The 19,183-nt window shown below is 38.3% G+C and overlaps 1 protein-coding gene across 1 annotated transcript in view; it reads right to left on the minus strand.

The window, feature by feature from the left end:
* The window catches only part of LOC118560932 (potassium voltage-gated channel subfamily KQT member 1-like), a 299,911-nt gene extending 283,558 nt beyond the window's left edge, over positions 1–16,353 (minus strand). Inside the window, exons 1-2 of the mRNA XM_036132493.1 lie at positions 16,331–16,353; positions 10,568–10,685 (exon numbers count right to left, since the gene is read on the minus strand). Coding sequence (XP_035988386.1) covers positions 10,568–10,685; positions 16,331–16,346 — 134 coding nt within the window. The 5' untranslated portion in view covers positions 16,347–16,353. The remainder of the gene's footprint in view (positions 1–10,567; positions 10,686–16,330) is intronic.
* Between the last annotated feature and the right edge of the window lie 2,830 nt (positions 16,354–19,183).

Genomic DNA, 19,183 nt, shown 5'->3' on the forward strand with positions numbered 1-19,183 from the left:
AAGTGACTCCATGATTTCTCAATCTGCTTCTTCAAAGTGGTCTGCTGTCAGATTGTAAAACACAGAAACTGTTAAATTTTGTGACACTGCAGTGTTGCGGTGCTAAACCTGAAATTTACAGGTCACGTGTCCCCCAGTGGCTAAACGTTGCACGGTGCTGATTTAAATGCATTTTCAAATTTTAATTTGTGACAGTTTTTGAAGATTGTGTATCAATTTCCTTCCAATTCACAATAAAGTACAACTTTATATTGGTATATCACAATCAAATACTAATACAATTCATAAAAAACCTACCTAATGTTTATCAGATCCAGATGGTTTATTTTTGTAATACTCACTTGTTGAGAACTTGGGTTTCCCCAACATCTCGGTACAGGTCATACTGAAAGCCTTTTGTTGTTGTATGGGTCTTCACCACCCACACTGGAATCAGCCCCCTACATTAACGTTGTGTAAACACAAACTCTATGTAAGAGCAGCAAGAGGACTGTTTTCAATGCAGGACCGCCAGCATCAAGCCAAAAATAAAACACTATAATTAAGTACCTCATGAAAAAAAGTTTATTGCGCTGAGTTTGATGTTTCGGCAATAGACTTTTTCCAGATTCCCAGTTTTGTGAAATTTAATGTGTTATGCTCCATTTGGCACCAAGACAACAATTCTTAGTGCTACACTGCCAGAAAGGACACGTTAAAACTAAAAAAAAAAAAAAGAAAAAAAAGAAAAAGATTCCCACTTTTACTGGTTAATGTATTTCCTGGGGCCAAAGGTGTGTTGCTTTGCCATATCAGTAAAACATTACAGTTTTATTTCTGACAGAAAACTCCAGAATTTATCTTAAGACTGGACCAATAATTGTCCTCTGTTTTCAGTAGTCTTGAAATGAAACAGGAAAAAAAACTGAATAACTGAATTCTGAAATCATAGATCTAAGTAATTGTAAAAGCCATCAGTAACTCCACTCATTCAAAATGCATTTTACTAGTTAAAGTTGTTACCTAACACAAACCAAACACAGTCTGAAACAGCAAACTTTGTTTGGAAGTCAAATGCAATGCAAGAACAGTCATTGCATATTAAGCTTGAATTTACAGGGAAGTGTGCCCATTTTTGTCTTCAATTCATGAACTCCTTCAATTCATGAGTTGAGCGAAAGATTTATTTACGAAGTGCAAATAAGAGGATATAACCACATGCAAATGTTTCTCTTTTTATCCTGACAACACATTCCAGTTTTATACAGCACATACTTGTATAGAGTAGCTGAGATAATGTTGCCATCTGAAATATTTTTTTAATTCTATCGATCCTATTTGTTCTTCAAATGTGTGCTGCAGCAGTGCATTAAATCCCTCTACATCCCTTATTGATTTAGAAACACCGTTCCCATGTGATACCTCTCTAATAAGGTCAGAGCTTAGATCTTGTCAGGACCTAGCGTTGTCTGCGAGGAAATCTTTTTCTCCGTCTCTTTGATCACTTCTGCACCTGCTGTGTTTGTGGCTAAAGAAAGGACAGCCGCAATCTGTCACAAAAGTAGGTGCAAATTGCTCCCATGTGTTGGAGGTGGTGGGCGTGTTTGCATCTGCATGTATTTAGTGCGATCTGCATCATAAATCTGGCACAGAAATAAAGCGGCTAGCATGGAAAAACCCTGCAGAAAGTTATGGAAACTGATTTGTTTTTGAAAATCTCTATGAGCAAGATATATTAAAATAGATTAGGCTACAAATATGCTTTTCCCCTTTTCTTTTATTTCCTTACTCTACCTCTACATAATGCGGTCATGTCTGGACCTTTTTGTTGCCTCAGGACAGAAAATCTGCACCACAGAATCTATTCGTCTGCATAAAAATGTCTGCTTTATATTGGCATAAATGGAAAAGTGCTAATGATTACCTAAGTAACTAGCCATGACATGTCTTATGTTTCTTAAAGTGATTGAGCATGAAGGTGGAATGAAAATGAGTAGGGAGGTAGGAGGAGAGGTTAGACTAAGGGTAAGTCAATTCAGAAGCATTTGTCAATCAGACAACATTGAAGGTTTACAAAAGGACCCGTATGACAACAAAGAGTAACGCATTATAGCCCTTTCTTTTGACTAAATGCCATCATTAAAAATATCTATGCCATCAAAATGAAGTAGCAGTGAACAAGACAAGCAGGCCAAAAAAACAAAACAAACAAAAAGTAAATTTCTTCAAAGCTTTGCACAAAGCATCGTTCACTTGAGATAACCTCTATCTCCAAGACGAACGGACATGAGGGATATGTTTCTGTCTGGAAAACCTCCTGTTGTGCAGCAGTGGCTTTTCATTGTTTATGTCCTGCTAGCTTGTGAGAGGGGAGCTAATTAAGAGGGGAGTCTGCAGGTGGAACATACTTTTTTTTATGAGTCCCAGAGGAGACGAAAAGGAGCAGAAGTCCAAAGAGGCTGACCATAATCAGCAGGAGAAAAGGGGGCAACTCCCTCGGGTCTCAGGACGACACTCATTACTGATCTGAGTCAGCAAGGCGCGGCAATTAACCAGAGGAAGAGCAATTAGATAGCAGGGGTGTAACAATACATCCAGCTTGTGAGATAAAAAGATACAGGATGTTGGGTGCAAGAGACAGGACTTTAGCAATATGTTAGATTAAGATAATGGTTATATTCTTATTTTATTGTTTTCAGAAAAAGTAAAGGTTTCATAAGTCAACATCTGTATTGAAGAATCTGTAATTAGTGAATAAACCAGTGGAGCTGTCAACTGAGAGAGAGAGAAACTATCCACTTTGGATAGTCTAGATTTTGCTCCTACCAGAAGGGTCTCAGTTTTGTTACTTGTTGTGCTTATCTAATTCTTAACTGGCTTTGTGTGGCAAAAATGGTTGAGTTTCTATTTATGTAGAAACTCAACGTTGAGGATGTACTTCTAGCGGCAGCTGAAGAAATTCAACCTGCCAAGGACAATGATGGTGCAGTTCTACTCCTCCATCATTGAGTCCATCCTCACCTCCTCCATCACCATCTGGTACGATGGTGCCACCGCTAAGGACAAGGGCAGACTGCAGCGTGTCATCCGGTCTGCAGAGAAGGTGATTGGCTGCAATCTTCCATCTCTCCAGGACCTGTACGCCTCCAGGGCTCTGAGGCGTGCAGGGAAGATTGTGGCTGATCCCTCGCACCCCAGTCATAGACTATTTCAGACACTTCCCTCTGGCAGGAGGCTGCGGTCCATCAGGGCCACAGCCTCACGCCACAAGAACAGTTTTTCCCATCTGCTACCAGCCTTATGAACACTGGACACTGTCTCTCTCCCCCGTTCAGGCTTACAAGCTTCTCCCTTACATTAACACACAGTTTACTGAATGTATATTGCTTCTGTATATATATCCATTTTATTAAATTTTATTTTATATTATTTTATTCTTATTAAGTCAAATTCCTTGTATGTGCAAACCTACTTGGCGATTAAACTTCATTCTGATTCCAATTCTGATTTAACACTTGTTTCTTAAACATATCAGTATTTTATTGCATCTTATTTTACAGTCCTTCGTAATGCTTTTGGTTTAACATACCATGTCGGGTTTGTTTGTGGGAGTATTTTGTTAGAATTTACATCCAAGCATATGTCGGCCTGTGTGTTTTAGTATACTCACCATTATTTGTCCCTTTGTTCAAATGCTACATCCAGTATCTGCGTGTGGGAGGGGCTAGCCAAGTACTTCCTGTTTTATTTTCAGGTGTCACAATCCCGACGTGTTTGTCTATTTTTAGATTCCGGGGGGATCGTGCCATCTCTCAGTGTTTTTCACCTATTAGTATTATTTGTTAGTCGATGCTGTTCTATCCTTCTTGTTTCTTGTCATTATTTAGTATTCTGTTCATTATACATTTAGTTAGTTACTTTTGTTTCAGTTAGTTTCTTCCTTCCTTCCTTGCCAGTTGTCAGGTCAGTGTGCAAGTCATTTTGTCACAGTCTGTTTATTTATGTCTTTACTAGATTAGCAGCAGGGTAGCAGTATTAATAGCCAGTAAAAGATGGTTATTAAACTCAACTGAATAGCCCTTTGCAAAGGAGACTTTATTTCAAAAAGGAAATATTGTGGTGATTTAATGTTTTCACAACTGATTAAACTCCTATTAGATTACAAGAGAATCTAAAAAGTAGTCACTAAAACAGACCAACAAGAGGCAAAAAAAAAAAAAAAGAATAAGGTAGGAGTAAACGACAACCACTGCCATCAGTTAAACAAGGCCTTCCTCTGTTTACGGTCAAAGATGTGTGTCAGAAATATTTACTCACTCTCCAAGAATGTTGATGTTATTCAACCTCTAAATCTCAAAAATTGACATCATCAAAGGTCTGTATGAAAGTATATACAAGCTGCCTCACACCAAACCAACAACACCAAGCATCAAAGTTCTCACACACTGATGTATGCACACAATCAAGGGAAACCAGAGTCTCTCTGAACTGGACCAAGATCAAGTCTCTTTTGCGGAAGAGTAGATAAACAAACAGTGAAGGAAGTGTTTATAATTAAAAGGGAAGTACTATGTTGACAACTGTGTATTCTGTGTTTTTTTTTCTGTCTGTGTTTTGACTTTTAAACTGACAAACTTCATAAAATTCAACAAATCAGCATGAGCCGATTTAAAATAAACTAAGACCAATAAATAATATTTATTTTCTCAAGGCAGATAAGTATATTTATGTGTTTTGTGTTCAGGGAGAGAAAAATAAAAGTTTGTGTGCAGACATTACTAAACACCACTTCCTCAGAAGCCCAGCGTCATTACAGCCAGCAGTAACGATGCTTCTCTTGCATGTTTTTTTTGGGACGGGAGGGCTTCCTCAGTGAAGCCAAACAAACAGTGGAATGTTCCAGTTTGTGCTGCCACTGACAAATTAAAGTGACAGAGAGATCAGCAGTATTGTCAACGAGCTGTTTGAACAAGCAGCAACATCAGCCAAGAAAGGAATCAGTCTGTGTTAAATTTGCATTACAAATGGATGGAGTGGAGAAACTTCAGGACGTTTCTGAATATGAAATAACAGAAAAGTGATATGGTGTGGATGTGCACGCAAGGTGCCCGAGGCAGTATGATTGCATCTGGGAGCTGTCTGCAGAGATCCAGATGCCAAACAACAGCAATGTCCGTAGTGGCGTGACACCAAGGGCAAAACAAACCAGCTATTATGGGAGTGCCCAGAAATCCCAGGCTTTGGAGTTTTGGGCAAAGCAGCCCTACAAATAATACAAATATACATTGTCTGTCCTTGTGGCTGTAGGAATCTATTTATTTTCACACATCAAGCGCAAACAATATCAGCAGAATCCAGTCTGGAAGTCCTCATCCTGGAATAGGTCCCTGGTAATGAAAATACTCTCAGTTCCTAAACGCAAACTTATTTGAGGAATAACAAAACAAAAAAAACTCTATTTAAGGACAAAGACAATAAACTAAAATCTTTGAATAGTCACATCATCAATGATAATGATGGAGATGGTCGTATTTTAGATGACTGATTTATGTTTGGGCAGCGTCTAATGATGATCTGATGGCAGTAAATATAAGATACTTTTTCTAAGAGGTGAAGAACATGAAAAAGAGAAAGCCAGTGTTGGTAAAGCCCAGTACTGTACCTTGCAGAATTTAACTGATGTGTGGAAAAAGAGTCCTGAACCAATGCCACGGAGGGGTAGGTCAACTGACTGCAAAAGAGAGAAAAGGCATCTTCCCGCTTATGACTGCTTTACATTGCACTTGCTTTAGTTAGCTTATTAGTTCAGTTAAGGTTGGAGATTAGTCTCTTTAGAGTGTTAAGTTAGATTAACTAAAAAAACTGGCATTGAATATTCTTTAGCCCTGCAAAGTAATTATATTTAGTTGGAATATACATAATATATTGAATACATAACATAGCGCACTAAAATTTGACTTACCTGATATTATTAGGTTTCACTGTCTTTTATTTTTATACAGAAAGATTAGTGTAAACTGAATTACAAAAAGCTACGGTAAATAAAGAATTACTAACTGGTTTCAAAGAAACAGAGGGCTTCAAAACAAACAACATTAAATAACCAACGTGAATACAGAGATCCCAGTGTAGAGAACAGCATCCAAAGACAGTAATAAAAAGGCCTAAAAACGATATTTGATTTGTTATCTGCCAATATAGTTTGAAGCAATTTTTTTTTTAGCTTCAATATCGTGTTACATAATCAAAGACGAGGTATCTAATTCCATAATTATGTTGCAGCACAAATGGCCATTATGATGAGTGGTAGGACTGGTCACAAAATGGCATCGGAAATACAACAATAACAGACAATAAAGGGAGCTTTTTTCAAAATTATGTAATTGTTGCTAATACGGTTTTAGACATGATGAAAAGTCATGTGAAAAGTCACAAAAAATTGTTTGTAAAAGTTCAGAAATTTAAAAATGTCATGTGAAAAAACATTTGTCAATTAAACTGTTAACAAATATTCCAAATTGTGTCTAGGTTCAATGTTGTTTTTACTTAAACGTTCCATGCAGTCCACAATAAGGTAAAACAGCTGTCCTTTTACCCATCTTCTCTTCTTTTTTCAAACCAACCAGTTGTAGGTAGTATAATAAGCCCCACAACCTTATTTTTTCTGCAGTTTTGACAGTAAGAATGTTTAGAATCTTACGTTGAAAATGGTTAATTAACAAGGCAACACTCTCCTTATGATTCCTCTGCAACCATCATAAACCATTGGACTGACTGTTGGTCCAATGCTCTTGTTTAGATTGTTAGAAGTGAATGGGTCTGGGTCACTTTGTCTTTTTACTATTTCATTTGTTGGCATTTGTTGGTCTTTTTGTATCCAACTTTCTTGGGGGCAGAAAAAAACACGTTGAGCATACGATGTTTCCTACCCACCCTCTATGTCAAGGTGACATTGTCAACTCATACCCATCTTAAGCCGCATTTGCATGGGATAAACAAAACCTGAGATTTTGCTGAAATTCACAGACATCTCCCAGATGTGACGTTAACGTGCTGCCTTATGTGTATTATTTAACGTCTGGTTGGTCACATACTTTGTCAATTGACTCGAGGAATGATGTGAATCAGTGTGTGAGCTGATGTTAAAACTATTTTCCAGGCTATGGCCGCAAGTCGACTGTGTCACTGTCTGTGCTAGCCAATTGAATAACAGAAGGCTACAAACAGAAGAAAATTATTTCTAGTGTAATACATAATGTGATCCACCATTGGCATCTGATATTGCTCCTTCTCTTCAGACTTTCCTTTCTGATGGCATACGTTACGGTCCGATCGATTTTTTCTAAACCAAAAGGTTTTCTAAACACACCAATGCAGCCTCCATTCTTCGAAAATTGTGCCCAGGAAACAAAAAACTGCCTAATCACGTATCGGATCCCACCCACTTCTGTTCAAATCACAGAGATGCCTATTCAGATTGAATTAGCATTAACACATTACAGAAAAATATAGTACATAATTTGCTGGGGAATTTTTACTTTACAAATTACTGACATGGCCAATTTGAACGGTATTAACGACACAATCCCCATAATTATTACAAATCACATGTGGTCCCCAGGTAAAACTAATCCCATCAGAATAGGACTTTAGGAACATTATTTAACTAATTATCTGAAATAAGTTTTAGGTTTTGATGTGCTCCAGTTCTGAATGCTGCATGTGTATGGTTTACAAGGGTGTGAAAGTCATTGCTCTGCTGTGTCAATTAGGGTACGCTACTTTTGCAGAAAAGTGAGGTTAACACACAGTAGGGTGATGAGGTATTAGGAAATGTGATCATGTGGCAACAATAAATATTATCTACCAGTAGAGTTATTTGGTTTGATCTGCTGTCATAAGCTTATATTTCATGATAGCTTTATATGACTCAAATGGAGATCAGAACCACAATTATTTTTTATGGTTAATTAATTAATAGACAATAAATGAATTAATTAACCACAAAATTAATTGAGTTTCAGTCAATATTTTGAAAATGTATCATTACATTTAGATTAGCGAGTTGAGCATTTTTATGATTATCAAGCGCCACAATTTATTAAAAAAAATATACTTAACTATAAAAAGAATTAAACTGATGAACAACAGTTAATAACTTATGAACAATTTGGTTTCCTTACAGATACAAAAAGGGTAAACAGTTTATCTTCCTAGTTGTGATACAAAGCTAGACTTATTTGTTGTGTTTTTGTACTGCTGCGTATAGGCACACTAAATAAGGACCCATTATCAAACAGGTTAAGTAAACATTTTGCAACTACGCTGAAATGCTACAAAGACATTAGAGTACCGTACAAAAACAAAACTGCTCACAGAGAAACCATTTTCAGACCCATGCAAGAGAAATCCAGCAACAGGGAGGGTTTCAGACGGAATTTCACACTTGTTAGTATTTTAGTTTCGAATAAACACAAATAGTATCATCTGGTAATAATATTGCTATATAATAATAAAAATAAAATATCAAAATAAGGTTAAGCTTACAGTCAAAATGATTAAACGTGAAGGCAAAAGGGAACATCATTGGAACAAAACAGCACTTGAAAAACTTCCAGATATTCAGACACAAGAGTCCTAACTCGCACTGTTTGAGTAAAACAGACTGAAAACAAGTGTTTTAGCTGAGCAAAAAATATATGAAATTAAATTTGCATTTACATTTGAAAAAATGCTCAATTTTTATGTCTGTTTGAAGAATGTTGTATTGTTTACAATGCTACATAATCAACCCAAAATGTTGATTACGTAGTTGTATGCAAAATATTTCAGAGGAAAACTCCTGCATACAACTTTGTGACAAATGTAATGTCTAGAGATGCAATTAAAAATCAGTTGCCAGAATCTGCCGATTTATGCTTGACTGGCCCTGATCAGTGATTGGCTGGCTGGAAACAAAAAGACTGATGGACTGGAAATCTCACAGTTTTATGCATGAGTCAACAGACCCCACAGTTATTACACATATAATGACAGCTGTCAGTGATGCTTACTACACTACTTGTGCTTTTTGGTTGCATACGATGCTAAACACTGTGTACAATGTAAACTCATCCTGTTTTGGTTTTATTCCATGCCGAGCTGTGTAACACTGTCTGGAATCTCACAGAGGATGATTTTCCCCTCAAATAATAAGTTTGACATAACTTTTTGAATCGATCTTAAAAGGGAAAAAATACATTTCTTGTGTCAAGCCCTTTATGTTTACATCCATCCATCTATTGTCTATAGTCGCTAATCTGTGGAGGGTTGATGCCTATCTCCATTGCAGGGTACACTCTGAACAGGGCACCAGTCCTTGAGAGGGCAAACCGGAGTACCTGGAGAGAAACCATACCTGCACAAGGAGAACATGCAACTCCATGCAAAAGAGCCCTGGCCAGAATTTGGACCTTCCTGCTGTAAGGCGGGGCAACAATGCCAACAGCTACTCCTTAGTGTGGCCCATTACATTTAGAAAAAAAAATTGAAAAAATAGCCAAACACTGTAATTGGTCCTCCAAGGAGGAAAAAAAAGGACATGCATAAAAAACTTCTTGTTTTTAATATTTACATGCACATGTTTTAGTTATTCATAGTTTTAGACAAGAAATAGAAATCGTCTAAAATAGCAATCGGCAGGTCACAGCTTTGCAAAATTGATGATGGCAAATAAGCCATAGTATCTCTGACCAGTGCACCTCTTGAAATATCAATGATCATCATGTCACTGTGTCACAGCGCCACAAGAAAACTGCAACCTAAAGCCTTCTGTGCACGTAAGCCTGACCCCCAGGCATGGTGCAGTTTTGCAGCCCGGTGCAACGGAACTAAAAAATGGACCGTGTGCTACAACTTCTAATCTGGACATAAAGATGCCATACAAGCCGCATCCTCAGAAGGAGAAACACAGAAGCCTAAGTCTACCTTCTTCTAGTGATGCTTGCAGTTACTGTTTCATGATTACACGTGTAACAAAAACAATGTTGTAGTTCTGGTGTCGAAACTGCTAAAAAGATGGATGGTTAGAGGATGACTGAGAGTTAGTCACTAAAGTAGCCAGCATGCTTTGCAACAGCACAGGAAGCAAACCAAATCTAATCAAACTGAGGTTTGCTTAAATGAAAGCAGTTTAAATGACTAGGTCAGGAGGGAAGGAGAGCATCAGCATTCACTCTGGATTCACACAGCAAACAACCGTGAGTTCAGTGAGGGCATGTGATGACAAGCCATCTGTACTATAACATGTTTTCCAACCCATTCAAAGAAATGTCAAAGACGTTTTTTCCCTCAAGAATGAAGGGATAATCCCCTTCACAACCCTCTGTACCTGATATGGCCTTGGCCCTCAAGAGTCTCTCTAACCCTCGAGAAACACCAACAAAACAGCTTCATTTAGAAAGCAGCTAAAGTGGCTCTCTGCTGTCACAAAAGAACTCCAGGCACTATGACTAGCAGGGAAATCAGTCTAAAATGAATCTGATAATGGAGGTCAACAGAGGGTGACGCCTTCGAGGGGAGCGCTGAGGGAAAACCTTTGGGGACTTACTGGTTCTTGTTGGTGACCACAGGCAAGGGTATATCCTCACTCATGTCATCCAGGTCATCGGTTAGGCTGTTGGCGCGGGAAATGTCTATGGATGCGCTTTTATCGCCACTCCCTTTTACTGTAAGGAACGAAGACACAAGATTAAATTACCAGTAGGACCATAACTAGGAAACCGTGTACAAGGTTGAAACTGCTTTGTTAGACTAAACTGACGCGTGTCTCACAATCAATATAATGTACCTTATGATCGAATGATTTAACATCACAAGGAACAGAGACTCCTGTGTGCTGTTAGTTATAATGAAAATAAGAAAACTGGAGAAAAAAAAGCAGATAAGCAGAAGGATACCTGGAGAAGCAGGGCAGCTCAGAGTAAAAGATGACCAAGAGTGGTGAGGAAAGACCTATAAGTATGAAAAACATAAAAGAAAAGAGAAAGAAAAGGAAGCCGGTTACAGGATAGGTCACAGATTTATGCCCCCTGCAAAAGTTTTCACATTCCTTGGTGTTTTTCACTGTTTTACAACTACCAATTGCAATGTATTTCCCTGGGACGTTATATTATAAGCCAACAGAAATTAGTGTATAATTGTGAAAAAAAACGAAAATTACATGTTTTTTTGTTTACTCTGAAAAGTATGTAATGTATTTGTGTTTAGCTCCCCTTAGTCAAAATTCTGCAAAGCCTCCTTTTAGAGGAGTCTTACCTTTAAGTCTTTCGAGATATGTGTCTACCAGCATTGTACATTAAGACACTGAAATCCTGGACAATTCGTCTTTGAAAAACAACTTAAGGTCTGTTAGATTTGATGGAGAGTGTATAATAATAAATCCTGTCACAGATTCTCAACTGGATTTCGATCCAAACCTTGAATGGTCAATTCGAACACATCAGTTTGCTTGAATCTAAACAGATCAATTGTAGCTCTTACTGTATGTTTAGGGCTGTTGTTCTGCTCGAGGGTGAATTTCTGCCCCAGTCTCAAGTGTTTGCTCCAAGGTGAGTACATCTGATAATGTGCTCAACCTACAGGACATCACTCAACAATCTGTGCAACACTTTTTCATCTGGTATATGATTAAATACCACCCAGCCTGCCTAGAGACCTTCCTAAACTCAACATGATGTTAGCTCTGCACAGTTTCATCTAGGGCTGGACGATATTGAAAAAAAGCACATCAATAAAATCTAAATCATATTGATCGATAATTATCAACAAATTCAAAATGTATATTTTAAGTGCAGCCCTAGTCATTTTTAGATACAGAACACACAAACACTGAATTCTAACTCAACCCTTTATTCAACCAACTTTTTACCAAAACTAAGTATTTAAAAAATTAAAAAGAACGTGTGCTCTCTGAACTCTTAGAAGGGGGCGGCGCTTGGGGTCTGCGTTTGTGATTGGTTGGGAGGATGTAATGACTGTAGTATTAACTTACATGGCTGAAATGCAAAAGGACGGAAAACTGTTATTCTGTTGAAGTTTTTACTGACCCTCATCGATATGTCTATCGATCGATATATATTGTTATTGAATTATCATCCATCCCTAGTTTCATCACATTTCAAGAGAGATTCTGCTCAGCGTCATCATACCATATCTCAGATTTACTATGCTGCTGAACAGAGAATGTTGATTATTTTATCAGGTTATGTTCAACCTAATCAGGGCCCTGATTTGCAGTGTATCCAGTCGCTGTCTGATTTCAACCCCTTATCTGGTCTCAAAATTGCTCATCTCGACATGCACAGCTTGTTGTCCAACATGGACATGATCAGAATTTGGATTAACTCAACAGATGAGGCCATTTTGGGGATTTCTGAAACATAGTAGACCAAAACTAGTGCTAATGAGAAAAATATGCCTACTTACAATGTTCTCTGTCCTGACAGACCCATAAAAAGGAGGTGGAGCTGCAATTTGTGTTAAATCAAAATGTTCCTCCCGAATTGTTCTGATTCCATCAACAACCAGAATATTTATCATATAAATGTGGCGATTGCTAAGGGCTTTCTGTATAACTGTGGTTGGGTGCCACAGGCCTTCATCTGTCAACAAAGGAAAAAGGAAATTTTTTAAAATGTCTTATCTCAGTTAAATTAAAATATTTTTTTAGGAGGTGATTCTAATCGGGATTGGCTCCAACCAGTTTCGGATGATCTATGAATCCACAAATCTTACAAAGTCAGTTGATCAACTCACCCACACATTAAAAACCCTGAGAGGTCCATCTTGATTTATTTCATTTTGATGAATGTTCCTCATAAGTCTACATCCCTAAGTGTGTTTTGCATTGACTTCAGTGATGATAGGGTCAGCAGCAGTGACAAACAATAAGGTCCCAAAAATCAAAGTGTCACATTGTTTATAAGTGAAATTGGAAGCATTTTAATGAACAAGCTTTTAATCGTGATTTGTCAGAATATGACTGAGAAAAAAGAACTGATCACAGATGTGGAGTTAGCTTGGGGTTTTAAGAAACATCCTTCACTTAAGAAAACAAAGAAAAGAAGGAAAACAAGGAAAATCCTCAATGAAGCCTTGTTTCCTCCCAAGGATTGTGCCTAAATCGTACTCTGGGAACCTGAAATTGGAGCCGGACATGGAGATGAGTTTTAAAAGATTTATTGATATAAGCGTAGATGACAAGCAGGTAGGGCAGGAGATGATTGAGAAAAAAAACTACCAGCTGATGATGACTCAGGTGAACTGACCAGGTGACGATGAAGGGGGATGACCTGAGTAACAGCCGATGAGATCCCAACGGAGGGCAGAGTGAGCACAAATCCACAGAGGAACATGCGAATCAGACGGTGCGCACAAGCACCAGTTAGCCAACTAGTGAGGGCACGTTGAGCACAGAAAAACGGGACTGGAAGGCTGAGCACACAGATACTTGGGGAACCAACATGCAGGCGGTGAGGCGAAACGTTCTGGCAGGGAGTGGTTGTGTGAGGCAGGTATATGTAGGCAGAGTCACAGATGGAACGACTTGGTGTTAATTTGACAGCAGTAGGTGTTTCAGAGGAGCATAGAATAGAGAAGGACCAATCAGCAGCCTCAAAAACACAAACAAGAATCAATTCATGTCAAATCCCAAATCATGACACAAGCTTGAACTGGGTGTTTAGTCTTGTGCATGTTGACTGAGAGCAGACCAGGAGGGAAAGGAGGGTTTCTAATGGGGAAAAACAGTTGAAAGCTGGGTTTACATTTCAAACTAAACAGTTCTCCTCATTCATGGTTTGAATTTGTGCAGGATCAGGGACAGTTCCTTTAACCTCACAGTGGAAAAGAAAGAAATTCCCTCTAAGGGGCAGTGATTCAACAATTATAACTAATTATAGATCAATCAGTTTTGGCTAAAATTCTTGAAACTCTTGTTAGTGAGCAAATCATTTTTTTTAGATTCTAATACCACCTCAGCTGAATGGCAGTCAGGTTTAGAAAACAGGAGGGAATTGAAATAGAAGTGGTTCAGGAGTATAAATACCTTGGACTGGCGGTTTTTGCTATACTCTTTCCATTATGAAGAAGAGAACTCAGTGAGATGTCCAAAGTTTGGGATCTTGTTTCATAACTCAACCCCGCTTTAAACTTCTACACTACTTTATATGCCGTGTTTGTTGTTCTTAATGATGCTGTGTATTCACTAATGTTCTTCAAAGAACAGCTGGATTAATACTGAGATTAGATTATACAAAGGGGGGATCTAATGCTTTTTTATTCATGAAAGACTTCTAAATGGGTTGCAATTTAGGTGTATCAGAGTAAGGAGTAATGCACACCACACTTTTCAGATTTTTATTCGTAACAAAGTGAAACAAAAACAAGAATAATTACTTTTGATCTGCACAAGTATGCATTACTTTGTGTTGGTCTATTAGATACGATAGGAATCACAATAGTTAATGCCTCTAATGCGGCAAAACGTGAAAATATTATGGTGTATTCAGAGAAATTTAACTCGACACAGGCGGACAGAGAAAATGCAGAGCTCCACTTAAGCAGTGCAGCTGGCTGGCTGACTGGGGGCGGCTAAAAACAACAGCAAAGAACAACATGTGTAGCCGGGTCTTGACCTGCAGCCAGACTGTCAGCAGAGTTTGACATGTCTCTCCTCCAAAGCACCAAGCCTCCATTGTGATGAAGAATGGCAAGGCAAATCTGCGTCCAAGTACTGAATGACCATTCCAGTTCAAGTAAAAGCCTTTCAAAGCCACTTGTATTCCATCATCCGCTTTGTCTGACAATGTCAAATGTGGAAGTGGAGACAGGGAATGAAAGAGGAAGTGGAAGTAAAATAATAAGTAGAATATCCAAACATGACCAGAGCTGCCTTTAGGATAAATTTTATATGGATGTAAACTTATATTACTGTCTAAGAGCACAGAATACAGTTTGATAAGTAGCCCTCCTGGTGAAAGAAAAACAAGGAGAAAAAAAACTGCTAAGATAAAAATGATAAGATAGAGAAATTGCACTGAACTGCACTGTTATTCCCTCAGACAGGCGGAGCTGGGCTGAGCCAGACAGATAAATGGAATGACTAAATCAAACAATGACCTGTTCATTTCTAACCACTGGAACTCCACAATGCCAGCTTATCAACTCTACATCTCCCCTTGCTCCCCACCTCTCTACCTCTCTTTACTGTTCCAGCCTTTTTGTGCTCTGTTTCCACAAGGACTCGGCCCATATCTTGCCACACAAGTCCTGTCCCTCACCCATTCTGTTGGCAGGGCACCCAGTAAAGAAAACAGGCCGGGTCAACTTGTGACCAGTATTTGAGAGTGTCTCTGTTTGGCTCTGGTTTGGTCCGGTTGAGGACAAAGGCTCAGCCACCCAGTAAGTCTAATTTAAATACATTCTGGACCACATTAAAGGGGCAGGCTGTCTAATAATGAACACAGACGGGTTTTTAATAGCAAATAGGAGTACTTGGTGAAGTCCAACAGTGAATATTCATTGACACTAAATGCTCAAGATTTATATCTGTTTTGATATGGACAAACACTAACATAAGACATAAATAAGAATCTAGTACAAGACCGGATACCTAAAGTATTATTTTCACATAAATCACTCACCTGAATCATGTGGTGCCTTGCAAAACTATGCAGGCCAAATAATCCCTCACCCGTATTAAAAAGTGAAAACTATGTGCATTTGTCTGTATTTATTGTATGTTTTTATTGATGTTATACTGCTAAATTTTTATGTTTGCACTTAAATTGGAACATTGCATTTCATTGTAGGCATTCAATCTATCTATTACCTTACACTGAAATTATCTTTTGAAGTAAGTCTATCAACTTTGAAACTCACATGTTTGCCCAAAGTTTCTATAAAGCCTTTGGTTGGCTGTTTCTTAGATGAATACTCTCCTGAGCATTTCATTTAAAGTGAACAGCCATGTCTTTGAAGGTTTGCAGACTCTCTCCAGTTCAGATGGTTATCCTATTTCTGTCTGCTGTGTTCCCTGGTGTTTATTATGCTGTTTGTTCAATAATGTTTTCTAACAAACCTCTGAGGCATTCACAGAGGGGCTGGATTTAGACTAAGATTAATCTATATCAGACTTTTAATTGGAAAAAATGTAAAGATCATGAGTCCTTTTACTTCAGTTACCCATAACATTGTGATAGTCCTCCACATGAAGTTATAACAGAATTCAGTAACGTTCAAGGGGTATACATTGATTTGTAATTCATTTGAAATGAACATGTTCCCTTTAATGGTTGGTAGAAGAACTCACCCGTTTTCCTGAACATTCTGGACATCCCTGCAAAGAAAGACAAACATATTTGTTTTTACAAGATTTCAGCAGAAAATGCAACTCCCCTGTAAGCTTATAAAATTAACACCAATATTGTCTTTTTGTCATCAAATGAAAAATGTGGTATGTTTTTCAATATTTTATATGTATTGCAGAAGAAATTACAGTAAATATAAAAGAATCAATAGGAGCTAATGATATTTCAAATTCCAACTTAGCTAATAAGTGCAGATGATTATTCACAACTCTTTGTAAATAGTTATTGAGGAAATTGTAAACCTGGTAGTTAAATGTACAATCTTTAAACATATTTTTAGGTTCACAGCATGGTGCCTTGTCAATAGGGGTGAGTCAGGCATCATCCCAATCAAACTTCAGGAAAAGGTATAGACACAGTGAACATAAATTACAAAAATAAAAGTAATAAGGTCTGTTCTCTCATAAAATGTGGTTGCCTCGTCATTCTTCGGCATTCCCATTCCATTTTGAGTTTATTTTTTGTGACAGCCTGCTTGTATGCATGTTCTCAAACTTTTGACTTCCTTGTGATTTATTGCTGCTTTCTAATTGATTAATTTTAATCAGTTAGATTCTAGGTAAACTTCTCTGCGTCTGTGGCCAATCAGTGCTTTTTGTGTCCTCCTTCACCCAATCTGATTAATTCATTTCTGTTAATCAAACTCGTGCCCCTGGTAGCCTAGATGCCCAGGCACAAATGTCAATTAAAAACTCAAATGGCAGCATAAGAGTCAGATAACCACACCAACAAGAAGAAGAGCACAGCAAAAGAAATTCTGTTGGTCATTTACAAAATAAAAGAATAAGATAATTTGGACCAGACAATCTGGACATAAAAATCCAGCAGCAGGCCAGTTACTGTGAATGATTCTTTGTTCAAGTAGAGTTTACTGTGGTGTTGTAATCCCTGACTTCTAGTGCGACCCCTCCCCTCCGCCCCCCCCCCCCCCCCCCAAAAAAAAAAAAAAAAATAGTTAATTACCCACCACAATCAGGTTATAGGACAGACATTTATTGATAAATCTTAAGCAAATATCCTACAACCCCATGCTATTTGAACTCAGACATCACAGTTATAGACATTAGACTGCAGATGCTGGCTTCTTTACTCCTATAACGTCCCTCAAGGCCCATCCTGTTTTTTTCTCATGTACACTTCTTTACTGATGACTATTAAGTATTTGTTACACAAATACAAGAAATGCCCTGTGCATGAAGAGAGGGTATTATGTGCTGTCTAAGTGATTCAAAGTCTCTTCAATTTCATTGCTTCTTTCCCATGAAGCCAAGCCATCTGCTCATTTCCAAGACAGACCCAATTAAGCAGGCGACTAAAGCTCTTCCGGGTGTTGGTAGCTGCTCTTATCGTGATGGTTTGCCTTTATGTCAGTTTATGTCACTGCAGCTCTTTTTACGATAGTGTGCTTTGACAGGAAAAACTCATAAGGTCTGTTTATTAACTTGGAATCTGGGTCAGTTCATTTGCTTGAGATGGCATTTAACACAGAAGCCAAACCCCTCACCCCAATAACCCTCCATCAGTCTATATGTGTGTATCGGTCTACATTTTTAAACCATCCTGACATTAGACACACACAGATCAAACTGTTGATTTAAGACTCTTGATCAATCTTTGCCATGTGTACAGTAATAAACATATTGGCTTTGATGTGACTGCCTTAGTAAACTGTAACCGGGATTACAAGAAATTCCCACTTGTAACTTTGACAAGATGGTATTTTAAAGTAGTTTCCATTTAAGCCTGATGAGAGTGTCTGTGGCCAGCCGGAGCGAGGGGGGGCTCCTGAAAGCCGTAAAGAGCTTGTAACTATGACCTCTAATCACCACTGAGGCTGTAATGGCTTCCATGTGTCTTAAGGGAGGCACCTGGCAGCCACCTTGGCTCCAAGCGAGGAGGACAGAGTCTCTGTTTACTGCGTGAAAATTGAGGAGCCATCCCCATAACAGCTTCTCCCACCATAATGTAAAACGGCCCAAAGAGAGGCCCAAAAAGCCATTATGTCTGCTTTTCCTCACTCTGCAGTGGAGAGAACCCAACTCAGTTCAGTATCTTCTACTCTTTTACCGCCAAGAGATCTGTTTCTAGCTTTTGTTCTGACTCCATTGAAAGCATAGACCACAGTACCAGTCAAACGACCGGACACACCTACCTATTCATTTTTAGATGAATGAGGTGTGTGCAACGTTTTTCAAAAATAATTTTGACAACACAAAAGAAAAACCTATGCATGCATTTATGAAATGCCACAAAACATGGCATTCACGATGAGGTTGTTTTGAACCCATTATTCCCCTCAGATTGTAACAACATTTTACTGAGACATGGATTCAAAGGCCCTGAAAGCAGCATGTCATCATTTATTGTTTCTAACACGACATGCAGTAAAGTGGCATACAAAGGTAAAACTTTTTTTTTTTTCCAAAAGTATTCACCTCCTTTGTGTTATCTATGTATTGTAGTCTGACAACCTGGAATTAAAATTAATAGTTTGAGATTTGGCACCATTTCATTTACAGAACAAGCCTTCAACACAATAGATGTATTATGTTGTTTATTGTGAAGCAGGCAAAAAATAGCACAAAACAACAGAAAACTTCAGTGGGCATAGTTATTTACCTACCATTAAGTCAGTACTTTTTAGAGCCACCTTTTACAGCAATTCTAGCTGTAGTCTCGCTGGCAGAAAGTGTGGTAATTGCAGGAATTTGCCACAATAAATGTAGGCAATAGGTACGCTCGATTATGAAGCGTAAAACATCCCCGGAGAATCAGAGCATAGTCTGCGCACAGTA

Source organism: Fundulus heteroclitus, unplaced genomic scaffold (genome assembly GCF_011125445.2).
Source record: "Fundulus heteroclitus isolate FHET01 unplaced genomic scaffold, MU-UCD_Fhet_4.1 scaffold_52, whole genome shotgun sequence".
Lineage (NCBI taxonomy): Eukaryota > Metazoa > Chordata > Actinopteri > Cyprinodontiformes > Fundulidae > Fundulus > Fundulus heteroclitus.